We start from the raw sequence: 14,122 nt of genomic DNA, 5'->3' as shown, positions 1-14,122 counted from the left end.
CAACTCCATGGAGACCGAAACTCCTATACTCAGGACTCTTATCGCCCTATATACCTCTGCATCTGGCTGTTTATTTATATTCTTTATAATATCCTTTATAATAAACTGGTAAATGTAAGTAAGTGTTTCCCCGAGTTCTGTGAGCTGGTATAGCAAATTATCAAACATGAGGAGGGGGGTCATGGGAACAGAAGTTGGACAGAAGTGTGGGTAACATGGGGACCCACCACTTGTTCATTGATGTCTGAAGTGGAGGACAGTCTTGTGGAACTGAGCCTGTGGGGCTCAGTTCTGTGGGGTCTATGCTAACTCCCAGTAGTTAGTGTCAGAATTGAATTGTAGGACACCCAGTTGTGTCTGGAGAGTTGGAGAATTGGTTGGTGTGGGACAATCCCCACACATTTGATATCAAAAGATTGTGAGTAGAGGAAACAATTTTCCTTTAGTATGCTATTGCAGTTTTCATAAAATAGAATCTGTTGTGATTCTTAGATGTTTTTGGGCAACTTTTTAAAAAAATATATTTACTTACTTATTTGGTTGCCCCGGGTCTTAGCTGTGGCTTGCGGGCTCCTTAGTTGTGGCATGCGAACTCTTAGTTGCAGCTTGCATGTGGGATCTAGTTCCCTGACTAGGGATCGAACCCAGGCCCCCTGCATTGGGAGCTCAGAGTCTTAACCACTGTGCCGCCAGGGAAGTCCCTTGGGCAACTTTTAATGAACAAAATACGGAGCACAGGTTTTAGAGTACCCAAGTCAATTTCCAATTTATCAGTGGGTATAAATGTAACAGGGCAAAATGTTTTATTCTCTCAAAATTCCTTTAGTAACTTCTTGCTGCCACTCTTTTCTCTAATAAATATGGCATCACTTTGTTAGTATAGCTTTGTTTCACTGATACCTGACAGTTTATTTTGAATATAGTTTATTATATTTTACCTGGCTCTTTCTTATACATGATTAGCAATTTACACTACTGTGCTAACTCTGGTAGTTCTCTGACTGGATGATTAGATAGAACAGATCTCATCTGGAAAGGCTGGGATTATTGGCACCAACACTGAGAAATAATTTTTTTTGGCTTTGAATGCTGCTATTCTATATCAGTATTATAGCAATATCTTTCTTATTCAAAACACTAGAGTTAATCTATTGTACTTTTTATTATTATTAAGCTCCTTGTAGTTAACTTCTGTCCATGGACGCAAGTTGATGAGATTAAAACATGGCAAGTGCATTAATGGAACCTTGGCCTGCTGGTGCATGTGGGGCAAAGTTCATTTAACCATTTAATGCCTTAGTTGAAAGCCTATAGATTTTTTTTTTTTTTTTTTTTTTTTTTTGCGGTATGCGGGCCTTTCACTGTTGTGGCCTCTCCCGCTGCGGAGCACAGGCTCCGGACGCGCAGGCTCAGCGGCCATGGCCCCCCGGGCCCAGCCGCTCCGGGGCATGTGGGATCCTCCCGGACCGGGGCACGAACCCGCGTCCCCCGCATCGGCAGGCGGACTCTCAACCACTGCACCACTAGGGAAGCCCAAAAGCCTATAGTTTTATAGTTTGGTTTTTTTTTTCCCATTTAATGTGTTGTCACCATCTTTCCAAGTTAATAACTACACTTCTGAACTATAATTTTTTCGTGGTTATGTGACATTTCATTGTGTGGCTGTTCTGCAATTTGTTTAGCTAATTCTGTTTTCAGTTTTTCCCCATTATAAACAAACATCTTTTTTAGACTCTATCCTTATTTTATAGGATAGGGCTTTAAAAATGGGTATATCATGCATATTCCCAGACCTTTTCTATGTAAAGTGTTTAAATTGTGAAATACTTAAAATATACTGAAAGGACAGAAAAAATATAATAAACACCTTTGTACCCTCCACCTAGCTTTAAAAAATAGTAAAGTTTTGTCATGTTTGCTTCAGATTTTCTGTAAAGAAATAAGAAAGTATGGATGTTGTTAAATTGCCACTGTCCCCTACCTCCTCATCAGATGCTTTTCCCACCCTTTCTCCTTAGAAAAAGGACTACCTAGAGATATTCTTTGATTTTTTTTAAATAAATTTATTTATTTACGTATTTATGGATTTATTTTTGGCTGCGTTGGGTCTTCATTGCTGCGTGTGGGCTTTCTCTAGTTGCAGAGAGCGGGGGTTACTCTTCATTGCGGTGCGTGGGCTTCCCATTGCAACGGCTTCTCTTATTGGAGAGCATGGGCTCTAGGTGTGCGGGCTTCAGTAGTTGTGGCATGTGGGCTCAGTAGTTGTGGCTCGCGGGCTCTTGAGCACAGGCTCAGTAGTTGTGGTGCACAGCCTCAGTTGGCTCCGCGGCACATGGGATCTTCCCGGACCAGGGATTGAACCCGTGTCCCCTGCACTGGCAGGTGGATTCTTAATCACTGTGCCACCAGGGAAGTCCCTGAATTTTCTTTACTTGGGTTTGTTTCTGGTTTAAATATTTTGTTCTGTTGCACTGATAATTGTTACTATATCAATACACATTGTTTTAGTTCTTAAAACTTTATATAAAGTCTTGATGCATGGTAGGTTGAGTTCCCCAACCCCTTCTTTATTTTCTTCAAAATTGTTTTGGCTATTCCGAGATCTCTCTTCCCTCTTTCAGGATCAGCTTGTTGAGTTATATGTTTTGATTAGAATTTCAATGACTTTATAGATTATTTCTGGTAGAAATAGATATATATATTCCTTCCACTCATAAATATTTTATATATCACTTTATTGATATCTTAGTGCTTCAGTTTTTTTTTTTACTAAATGTTTTCAATGAAGTTTTAAGTGTTTTCTATAAAAATACATTACATGTTTGATTAAATTTATTCCTGTGTTTTTTTAGAAGCTATTATAAATACCATCTTTTATAAAAATTATATTTTTAATTGTTCATTGCTGTACTATAGGCCCTCTATGGGCTTTAATATATTGGCTTTTATATTTCATAACCTTGCTGAACTCTCTTATTAGTGCAATAGTTTGTAGTTTATTTTGGATTATCTGGGTTGATAATAACAGGTTAGCTCTTTCTTCTTTTCCACTCCTTGTACTATCTCTAGTATTTTCCTGTTTTATTGAGCTGCCTAAGACCTTTTTAATTAATTAATTAATTAATTTATGGCTGTGTTGGATCTCCGTTGCTGCGCGTGGGCTTTCTTTAGTTGTGGCGAGCAGGGGCTACTCTTCGTTGCGGTGCTCGAGCCTCTCATTGTGGTGGCTTCTCTTGTTGGTGGAGCATGGGCTCTAGGCGCGCGGGCTTCAGTAACTGTGGCTCACAGGCTCTAGAGCGCAGGCTCAGTAGTTGTGGCGCATGGGCCCAGTTGCTCTGCGGCATGTGGGATCTTCCCAGACCACTGCGCCACCAGGGAAGCCCCTGCCTAAGACCTTTTGTAGAATATTGGATAGAAGCAATGATAGTCACGTTTATTCCTGTTCTTGCCTTTAAAGAGGATGTTTTTAGCATTTTACCATTTTTTTGTTTGTTTTTACTGTGGAATCTTGGCAAGTAGTCAGCTGTATACGGTTAAGTCTGTTCCTTTGTATTTCTGTTTTGCTAAGAGGTTTTTAAAAAAATTTATGATTGTTGAATTTTATCAAATGCTTTTCTGCATGCTTTGAGTTTTTTTCTTTAATGTGTTAATGTGGTTACCTACTTTAATACGTTTTCTGATGTTAAACTATTCTCGTATTCCTGAAATAAATCTTCTTTGATTGTGAAATACCATGTTTGTTGATTCTGAGGTGCAGATTTTTTACATTTTCACATTTCTGTAAGTAGAATATGTTTTACAGTCAATGGCATCTTCTAATTGCTCTTGCTTGAACTTGGTTACCTGTGATTCCTTAGCGTTTTAGTTAACAGCCATTTAAGGACCCTTTGAGGAAGAAATAGGAGTCTTGATTGTTGCTGAAAACTTTCTGTTGTTAACTTCTGGTAAAGTAAGAACATTTCAGCAGCAAAACTTTCCGATTATGTGTCAGTGGCTTAGAAGAAAATGCCAGAGAGAATGGTAGAAACTATTTTTTGAAATGTTACATACTACCACCTCTTGATGGCAAGAATAAATATCAAAGACTCTGAATTGTAAGGTGATTTAGAAGAGTTGGACTCCAATATGAAGATCTTAACGTTATTTATTTTGCTTATATTTTCCTCATTTTGAACGTATAAGAATGATAAATGATAAAAATAAGTGTAACTAAGTCTGAAAACTCCTTCAGTGGGTATAAAATAAAATGTGTGAGTGATAAGAAAGCATTATGCTATGGCTGAAATGACAGGATTTTTGTTTCTTAGTATAAAAATAATGGTGTGTCTTACAATCAGTGACATTTTTGATTTGATGAAATATTGTATTAACTCTTTTTGCTGGACTTGAGGCTAATATTTATTTAGGTTTTTGTAAGTATTCATAAGCAGGATTGGTCCATAATTTCACTTGTTCACTATCCAGTTTTGGTATCAATGACATACTAGGCTCATAAAATGAGTTGGGGAATTATTCTTCTTTTTCTTTTCTTTGGAACAATTTGAGTCAGTAAGATGGAGGGTTATCTTTCTTTCTTTTTTTTTTTTTTTTGCGTACACGGGCCTCTCACTGTTGTGGCCTCTCCCATTGCGGAGCACAGGCTCCGGACGCGCAGGCTCAGTGGCCATGGATTACGGGCCCAGCCGCTCCGCGGCATGTGGGATCTTCCCGGACCAGGGCACGAACCCGTATCCCCTGCATCGGCAGGCGGACTCTCAACCACTGCACCACCAGGGAAGCCCGAGGGTTATCTCTTTCTTGACAGCTTGGTCTTGGCCTAGTAGTTTTTTAAAAGGGAGGGATGGATTTTCGATTACTGATAAAATTTTCTTCATTGATTTATGTCTTGAGTTTTCTATTTCCTTTTGAGTCTGTTTTCATAATTTATATTTTTATGGAAACCTATAAAATGTTGCTTTTACCCTTAGAGCCTTATTTTGTTGTGTATTATTCTAGAGATGCTGTCTCTTTTTGGTATGGTGGGACTGGGTGGGTGGGGGTTGAGAGAGGATAATATTTTTCTAGTATCCATTTATTTTCTTTGCTTTTATTTATTTAAAAATATATTTATTAAGAATATATTTATTAATTGACATATAGTTGATTTTTTAAAAAAAATTATTTATTTTAATTGCAGTACCTTCTTTGTTTTTAGAAGTATGTCTCTAAAAATAGCCTACAGCTAGATTTTTATTATTTTAAAAAATTCAGTCTGACATTTCTTTTAACTGGCAAGTTAATATTTTATGATTACTGATACATTAGATTTACTTCTACCATATAATTTTGATACTTCCTGTTTATCCTTTTTTATGCTTTTTCTCCTTTACTACCTTCTATTGGATTGATGTAATTTTTAAATTTAGTTTATCACCCCTCTTTTCCCTCTGCTAGTTTGGAAATGATACATCTTATTTATTACTTTAAAAATTTTAACTTGCTTACTTAATATAGTTAATAACTCTGCTCCCCTACAACAATACAAAGTCCTTAAAACATTTTAAATATAGTCATCCCCTCTTGTTTTTTTTAAAATTTATTTTATTTTACTTATTTTTAATTTTTGGCTGCATTGGGTCTCCGTTGCTGCACACGGGGTTTTCTCTGGTTGCAGCGAGCGGGGGCTACTCTTCGTTGTGGTGTGCAGGCTTCTCATTGTGGTGGCTTCTCTTTTTGGGAGCACGGGCTCTAGGCATGCAGGTTTCAGTAGTTGTGGCACAGGGGCTCAGTAGTTGTGGCTCGCGGGCTCTAGAGTGCAGGCTCAGTAGTTGTGGCACATGGGCTAGTTGTTCCATGGCATGTGGGATCTTCCCGGACCGGGGCTCAAACCCATGTCTCCTGCATTGGCAGGAGGATTCTTAACCAGTGCGCCACCAGGGAAGTCTGCCTCTTGTTTTATATGTGTTCTTATTCAATATTTTAATTCCATTTTGTCTTTTAAATCCCCTAAATTAGTCATAATAATAATTATTATTATTGTTTTATACAACAGTAAAACAGTTCCTGTTTGTGTTTTTCATTCTTTGTTTTAAAAACTATTTATTTAGTTAGTTATTTGGCTGTGCCAGGTCTTAGTTGCAGCATGCAGGATCTTCATTGTGGCATGCAGGTTCTTAGTTGTGGTGTGCTGGATCTAGTTCCCTGACCAGGGATCAAACCTGGGCCCCCTGCATTGGGAGTGCAGAGTCTTAACCGATGGACCACCAGGGAAGTCCCTCCATTCATTTTTTTTTTTAAAACATAATTTTTATTTATTTGGTTGCACCTGGTCTTTGGTTGCAGTGGGTCTTAGTTGCAGGCTCCTTAGTTGCCGCTCGCCGGCTCCTTAGTTGTACCATGTGAACTCTTAGTTGCAGCATGCATGTGGGATCTAGTTCCCTGACCAGGGCTTGAACCCGAGCCCCCTGCATTGGGAGTGCGTAGTCTTAACCACTGTGCCACCAGCGAAGTCTCACTCCATTAATTTTTTTTTTAATAAATGTAATTATTTTCCTCTCTTTTTTAAATTTATTTTTATTTTTTTAGATGTTGGGGGTAGGAGTTTATTAATTTATTTATTTTTGCTGTGTCGGGTCTTCGTTTCTGTGTGAGGGCTTTCTCTAGTTGTGGCAAGCGGGGGCCACTCTTCATCGCGGTGCGCGGACCTCTCACTATCGCGGCCTCTTGTTGCGGAGCACAGGCTCTAGACACGCAGGCTCAGTAGTTGTGGCTCACGGGCCTAGCCGCTCTGCAGCATGTGGGATCCTCCCAGACCAGGGCTCAAACCTGTGTCCCCTGCATTAGCAGGCAGATTCTCAACCACTGCGCCACCAGGGAAGCCCTCCATTCATTTTTAACTCATTGCTTTGTTTACCATTCTTCCTTGCAACTGTACTCTTCCAACTGGCTTCACTTTCTTTCTTTCTGTTGTATATCCTAGTCCTAGTGCAAGTCTGGTAGTAATACTCTCCGTTTTGCTTCCCTCTAAAGGTCTTCATTGCCCTCTGCTATTGAGTAGTAATTTACATATAGTATAAGCCTTTGGTGTCTGGCTTATTTCACTTAGCATAATGACTTCAAGATTCATCCTATTGTGGGAAGTGTTAGAATTTCCCTATTTTTTAATACTTAATAATATTCCATTGTGTGTATATACCACATTTTGTTTATCTAAGTTAACCACTATTTCTCTCAGCATTTTGAAAATATTATGCTATTGTTTTCTACTTTGTATGTGCATTATATATGCTTTTTTTTTTTTTTTTTTTGCGGTACGCGGGCCTCTCACTGTTGTGGCCTCTCCGGTTGTGGAGCACAGGCTCAGCGGCCATGGCTCACAGGCCCAGCCGCTCCGCGGCATGTGGGATCTTCCCAGACCGGGGCACGAACCCTTGTCCCCTGCATCAGCAGGCGGACTCTCAACCACTGTGCCACCAGGGAAGCCCTATATATGCTTTATAATTTCAACAGTATTGGCAAATTCCCCGCCTAGGGGTTATACTAATTTGCACTACTCTCAGCAATTTATAGAGCACGGGACCTGTTTTTACCTTTTTTTTTTCACTTAGGTAATATAAATTCTTCATTTGCTCCTGAGCATGGTACAGACTTTGGGCTTTAATATCTTATAGGAGCCCTGAACAGAGCAAGTTTCTTTACTGCTTCACTTGGCAGGTGGGTAGAGTTTGTCTAGCATCAAGGCTCCTGTTTCATTTAGGGCCCTGGTGTCAACTCCTCCTTCAAGGAGGAGTGGCCCTCTTTCTGTGTGGGCATTAAAAGCTTGACACCTAGACCAGATCTTGTGTTTTTCCCAGGCTTCTACAGTTCACCTTCAGAATTTATCACTCTGTTTTGGTTTCCTCTTGAGGAAAATCTCCCTTTCTCTCTTTTAAGTTCAGCCATACAGTTTTTTTTTCTATTTATTTTAATTGTGTAAAATATTCATGACATAAAATGTATCATTTTAACCATTTAAAGTGTACAGTTCTGTGGCATTAAGTACATTCACATTGTTGTGCAACCATCACCACCACTCATCTCCAGAACTTTATTCTTTCAAAACTGAAACTTTTAACCTATTAAACAATAATTTCCCATTCTTCTCTCCCCCCAGCCTCTGGCAACCACCATCCTACTTTCTATTTCTATGAGTTTGACTACTCTAAGTACCTCATATGAGTAGAACCATATAGTATTTATCCTTTTGTGTCTGGCTTATTTCTCTTAGCACAATGACTTCAAGGTTCATCATGTTATAGTTTCTTTATTTTGTGGCAAGTGTTACAATTTCCTTATTTTTTAAGGCCAAATAATATTCCATTGTATGTGTATACCACATTTCATTTATCTAGTCATCTGTTGATGGGCACTTGTGTTGCTTCTACCTTTTGATTATTGTGAATTATGCTTCTATAAACATGTGTATGTAAGTATCTCTTTGTGCCCCTCCTTTCATTTTTTTTTGATGTATACCTAGAAGTGAAATTTTTGGATAATATTGTAATCTGTGTTTAACTTTTTGAGGAACCTCCATAAATTTTACATACCTACCAGCAGTGTACAATGGTTTCAATTTTTCTACATCTTCACCAACACTTATCATTTTCTGTTTGTGTTTTTTAAATAATAGCCATCCTAATGAGTGTGAAGTGGTCTCTCATATTGAGTATGTAGTTTTAAATATGCTTCATTTTATCTGGCAATTTTCTGTGTTTGTGAATTGAGGGTGAGGTGGAGGGTCGTTCACATTGGCTAAATCTGCTAATTGCTACAACTGCCAGACCTACTTTTTTTTTTTTTTTTTTTTTGCTGTACGCAGGCCTCTCACTGTTGTGGCCTCTCCCGTTGCGGAGCACAGGCTCCGGACCTGCAGACTCAGCGGCCATGGCTCACGGGCCCAGCCGCTCCGCGGCATGTGGGATCTTCCCGGACCGGGGCACAAACCCGTGTCTCCTGCATCGGCAGGCGGACTCTCAACCATTGCGCCACCAGGGAAGCCCAAGACCTATGTATTTTTAATGCAAGTTGTTTAACTAATTTTCTCTTTTGGAGAGTAGCCAACTTTTGAGTACATAAAAAATTCATGACACTTCCATTAAAAATAAAAAAGACTTTATCGTAAGTTTGTTTCATAAATCTCTGTTTCACTTAAAGAATCATGAGCCAAGAACTGTTATCCCCCATCTGCCTTTCTCCTCCTAACAGTTTGTTTCCTACCCATATATTTTTTTACAGTCCTTTCCATGACAATAACTGTTTCTTTGAGATTACTTTACTTGGTGCCATCAGTATTGCTTATGTTTTGATCCTGTCTGATAGTCATACATTACTGCCTTCCCAGCCTCCCACAATACCACTGTCATTCCAGGGTTCTTGCTCTTGAACATAATTCAGTTTAATATCACTAAGTATTAAGGCCTTGTAACAATCCATTCACTCTTCCTTTACAGCTGCCCATATAATTGTCAATGAGATCTAGGGGAACAAGGGTATAATCATTAAGGATATCCCCAGCGACTCTGTAAATAGCCTTGCTTTCCTTATCCTATGCTAAATTGAGGTCTTTAAGCTTATCAACTAGGAAATCAAGTGTCTCATGAATTAGATTTAATCTTCAGTCATACTTTGCCTGGCCAGATGTTTAGGCTATATAGGAGAGGGACAGAGATGAGAAACTAGAAGATCAGTGTTTTAGTATTTAGAAGATCACTGATTTAGTGCTTTTAGTGAAAAACAAACATATGCTGCTAAGCTATCTTTACAGGTTGCCTTGCAACACAGACTTGATTGTGGATTCTTGACTATGCTGCTCTTTAGTTATTTCATGAATATTAGCCTTTCTTTGTAAAGGAGACTTTGGGACTTGAGTTGGAGGGGCATTTACTTTACTGAGGGGCATTATGTTTGAGGACAGAGAGAGAAGGGAAGTAGCAGGGTGCTGGTATTTCCCCAGAGCCCACAGATGGTAAGAATTGTTTTCCCATGACCTGACTTGCCACCTTCTCCATACTCAGCAGAGTCCTTGACAGTACAGAACAGAGCTGATGATAGTCACAATGAGCAATGACTGCAGTCTCCTTCCTTCTGAGACTTTCTCAACATTCTCAATTGCTTAGTCCAAGAATCAGCTGGCATAGCCCTGTGTCTGCTCATCGCCTGGGCCAGGATGGAGCCAAATGTCTTGGACAAATAGCCTGTGGGCCTGAATCTGGCTCCTGTCCATACCTTGGAGATAAATCTTGATGTGGAGCTTGAGGAACAGGTTTGGTCCATATGCTTGCCTGGCAGGTGCTTCACAAAAGCTCAAGATGCATAAGGTAAGGCTTCAAAAGCAATGAGCTTCAAAGGATCTTCCCCATTGCCTGTTTCTTCTGTCGCCCTGGAGCTGTATACGAGGGCCAGTTGGTTGCATCATGTTTGTTAGTGGGAGTGCTGTTGACATCTGGGAGGCACCGATTATTGTGTTGACTGTTCTATCCACTGTAGAATGTTTCACATTCCTAGCACCTGGCCACTAATGGCTGGTACACCCCCATTCCTTGTGACAGCCAAGAATGCCCCTGCATTTCCAGGTGTCCTCTGGAAGCTGGTACCACTGAAGGAAACTTTAACTGTTCATGATCCACCCACTTGCGTATCATTGTATTCTTTGTCTTCACTAAACTTCAGCCTCAGTTAGTACTCTTTCTACCTCACCCCCAATCCAGGTCAGAGAATCTGATGGGCTATCCTGGCGGGGAGGACAGTGTTGGAAACCCCCTGGGTCATGGTGTTGTCTTGGTGAAGCAGGGTTGTGCTGGCAGCTAAGAATGCTGGCTTGGGAGCCAGAGTGCGTGGGATCGTATTCCATCTCTGCCATCTATCAGCTGTGTGACCTGAGGCCAGTTACCTAACCTCAGTTTTCTCATCTTTAAAAGGGGGATAATATTTTACCTATCTTACAGGATTGTTGTGGGGATAAGTTTGTGCAAATTCCTTCACACAGTGCTTGATTCATACTTTGTGCTTAACAACTGCTTAGCTATTTTTTTTGATTACCATCAGTGGTATGCATCAGAGAAGGGTTAGGGGTGCAGTTTGTGACATACACAGAGTAAAATCAGCTAGTGCAGAATAACCCTGTAAGTGTCTGACTGTAGCCAGTGGAACTCAGTGTCAACATTGCTTTGTCTGTAAGACCAGGATTTTGCTGCCTGGAGGCAGGTTGGGTCTTGAGAGTGTGCCAGAGGGATGCCAAATGAGTGTTTGCTCTCCTGTTTCCCCTTAGGCTCACCTCAGTCTCTACCCTAGACTGACTGAAGAAACTTGGGCATTTTTGGCCGGGGTGGGGGGCTCACGTTGCTGAAAGGCCAGAAGGCCTATAAAGCCATTTTCCTTACAGTGCTGGGCCTGAGCAGTGCACAGCGTGAACTGAGAGGCCTTTTCTGTCAGTCCAGATGGAGCTTTCTAGAGACACAGGCTTGACCTTCCACATCCATGTGGGTAAGCTGAAAGAGTGTGGTTTCAAGGCACCAAGAACATCCTGATACTCAATCCTCCCTACCTCCTGTGGCTAAAATGCCAACATTAGCATTGAATTCCTTTGTATTAAGCAATACCTGCTTTCTGGGTTTTTAAAAAATTATTTATTTATTTATTTAAAGATGTTGGGGGTAGGAGTTTAGTAATTTATTTATTTATTTTTGCTGTGTTAGGTCTTCGTTTCTATGCAAGGGCTTTCTCTAGTTGTGGCAAGCGGGGGCCACTCTTCATCGCGGTGCATGGGCCTCTCACTATCGCGGCCTCTCTTGTTGCGGAGCACAGGCTCCAGACGCGCAGGCTCAGTAGTTGTGGCTCACGGGCCTAGTTGCTCCGCGGCATGTGGGATCCTCCCAGACCAGGGCTCGAACCTGTGTCCCCTGCATTAGCAGGCAGATTCTCAACCACTGCGCCACCAGGGAAGCCCCGGGGTTTTTGTTTTAAATGCAAGTGTGCAAAAAAGGGTTAACATGGCAGGTCTGACTCCTGTCCTTTGAAAGGCCTGCTTCCGCAGTTGGTCCTTGTTGGCATCTGGTAACTCGGATTTCAGGAGTATTCCCACTGCCCTAACCTCAAAGAGTGGCTCACTGTGTCTAAACTGTCAACAATACGGCTTATGCTGAACATTTGCTTTCCTTTGGGAGTCTGGAATTTGGGTACATGTCAGGCACAGGGTGCCCGTGTGATGAGTCTCTCAGAAAAACCCTGGGTACTGAGTCCCTAATGAGCTTCCCTGGTTGGCAACATTTCACACATGTTGTCACAATTTCTTGCTGGGGGAATTAAGAGCTTCCGGTCTGACTCCACTGAGAGGGTCCTTGAAAACTTGCCCTTGGCTTTTTCTGGACATAATCCTATGCATCTTTTACTTTGCTGATCTTGCTTTGTATCCTCTTTCTGTAATAAATTATAGCCATGAGTATGACTATGCTGAGTCCTTTGAGTTTTCCTAGTGAATCATCAAACCTGGGGATGCTCTTGGTGACCTCCAACACAACAATATTCCTGCTATCCAAGAAAACCACAGAGCCATATCTGAACAAAAATCCTCAATAAAATATTAGCAAGCCAAATCCAACATCATATAAAAAAGATTATACACCATGACCAAGTGGGATTTATCGCAGGAATGAAAGGTTGTTTTAATATCCCCAAATCAGTTAATGTAAGGACAAAACCCACACAGTCATCTCAGTATGCACACAAAAAATCATTTGCAAAATTCACAATACAATTCAGTAAACCTAGAGTAGAAGGAAACCTCCTTAACCTGATAAAGGACATCTATAAAAAAACCCACAGGAAACAACATACTTAATGCTGAAAGCCTGAATGCTTTCCACCTGAGATCAGGAACAAAGCAAAGCAAGGATGTCCAGTTTCACCTCTTTGATACAACATAGTACTAGAGGTTTAGCTAGTGCATGTAGACAAGAAAAGGAAATAAAAGGCATCCAGATTGGAAAGGAAGAAGTAGAACTATGTTTATTCACAGACAACATTATCTGGTATCTAGGAAATTCTAAGGAATTAATATACACAAGTTGTACTTAGAGTAGAGCACATTGTCAAGTTTGCACGAGGGTAAGTTTAGGGGACTTTCTTCCGGGAGTCCTGAAAAGGCCTGGCAACTTGGATCTTGGAGGCAGAGGAGATGTTAGATGGGAAATAAAAGATGTGCCTGCTGTCTGGTATATAGTTAATTGATCTACTAGAGTGCATAGGTAGGGAGGAAGACAGTGTGCTCTGATGTGCATCCTTAAGGCCAGAGCAGGGGACGTAGAGGTTGTTGGCTGTTTAATACTCTACTGCCATGCCCGTGCCTTCTCATGAATTACTCAGAGTGAACGAGGCTCTCACCAAAGGGATGGGAGTATGGCTTTTGGAACCAGGCAAATTCAAGTTTGAAACTTGCTTCTTTCCCTTGCCTAGCTGTGGGATTTGGGGCAAACTGCCAACCTCGGTTTCCAGATGGGATGATGGTAGTAACTACTGTATCTGTTACAAAGACATGCTCTTGACTTCCAGCAACTGAGATAAGTAACTTAAGTAATATAGAAGTTTATTTCTCAGAAGCAGGGAGATCAGGGCTTGTTCCTCAGTATCATCTGGGATCCAGGACCCTAATCTTTTTTGTTCCACTATTGTGTGTGCATGATTTACATTCTTAAAGTTGCCTTTATGATCCACGATATCTGTTGGAACTTCACCCATCATAACCGAGTTCCGGGCAGGAAACAGGAGAAAAGGAGAAAGGGTACAAAGGGCCCATCTCAGGAGTCTATCTTTGTTTTAAGGAGACTTTTCAGAAGTCCCACACAGTGATTTCCTCTATATTTTGTTAGTCACGGCTTAGTCTTTTGGCTACACCTAGTTGCAATAGAGGCTTTAAAATGTAGTATTTAGTTAGGCACATCGTCACTCTAGATAAGACCAGGGTTCTCATGCTGCAGAGGTAGGTAAGCATGACACTGGACAGGCAAAGCGGTTCCAGCCACATCTTACCCTGCTGAGCTGATGGAGGGGCTCAGTGATGTAATCCCTGAAAATACCAAGCACAGAGCAGGAGCTCATGAGTGTTCTTTCC

At 40.9% G+C, this 14,122-nt stretch overlaps 1 protein-coding gene across 1 annotated transcript in view; it reads left to right on the top strand.

Moving 5' to 3' along the window:
- CCT6B (chaperonin containing TCP1 subunit 6B) overlaps positions 1–8,696 on the top strand; it is a 32,967-nt gene extending 24,271 nt beyond the window's left edge. Inside the window, exon 8 of the mRNA XM_060133265.1 lies at positions 7,587–8,696. Coding sequence (XP_059989248.1) covers positions 7,587–7,639 — 53 coding nt within the window. The 3' untranslated portion in view covers positions 7,640–8,696. The remainder of the gene's footprint in view (positions 1–7,586) is intronic.
- The last annotated feature ends 5,426 nt before the right edge of the window (positions 8,697–14,122 follow it).

This window comes from Lagenorhynchus albirostris, chromosome 20 (genome assembly GCF_949774975.1).
Source record: "Lagenorhynchus albirostris chromosome 20, mLagAlb1.1, whole genome shotgun sequence".
NCBI lineage: Eukaryota > Metazoa > Chordata > Mammalia > Artiodactyla > Delphinidae > Lagenorhynchus > Lagenorhynchus albirostris.
The sequence above is the reverse complement of the archived record's forward strand: the minus strand, read 5'-3'. Positions and strand labels throughout refer to the sequence as shown.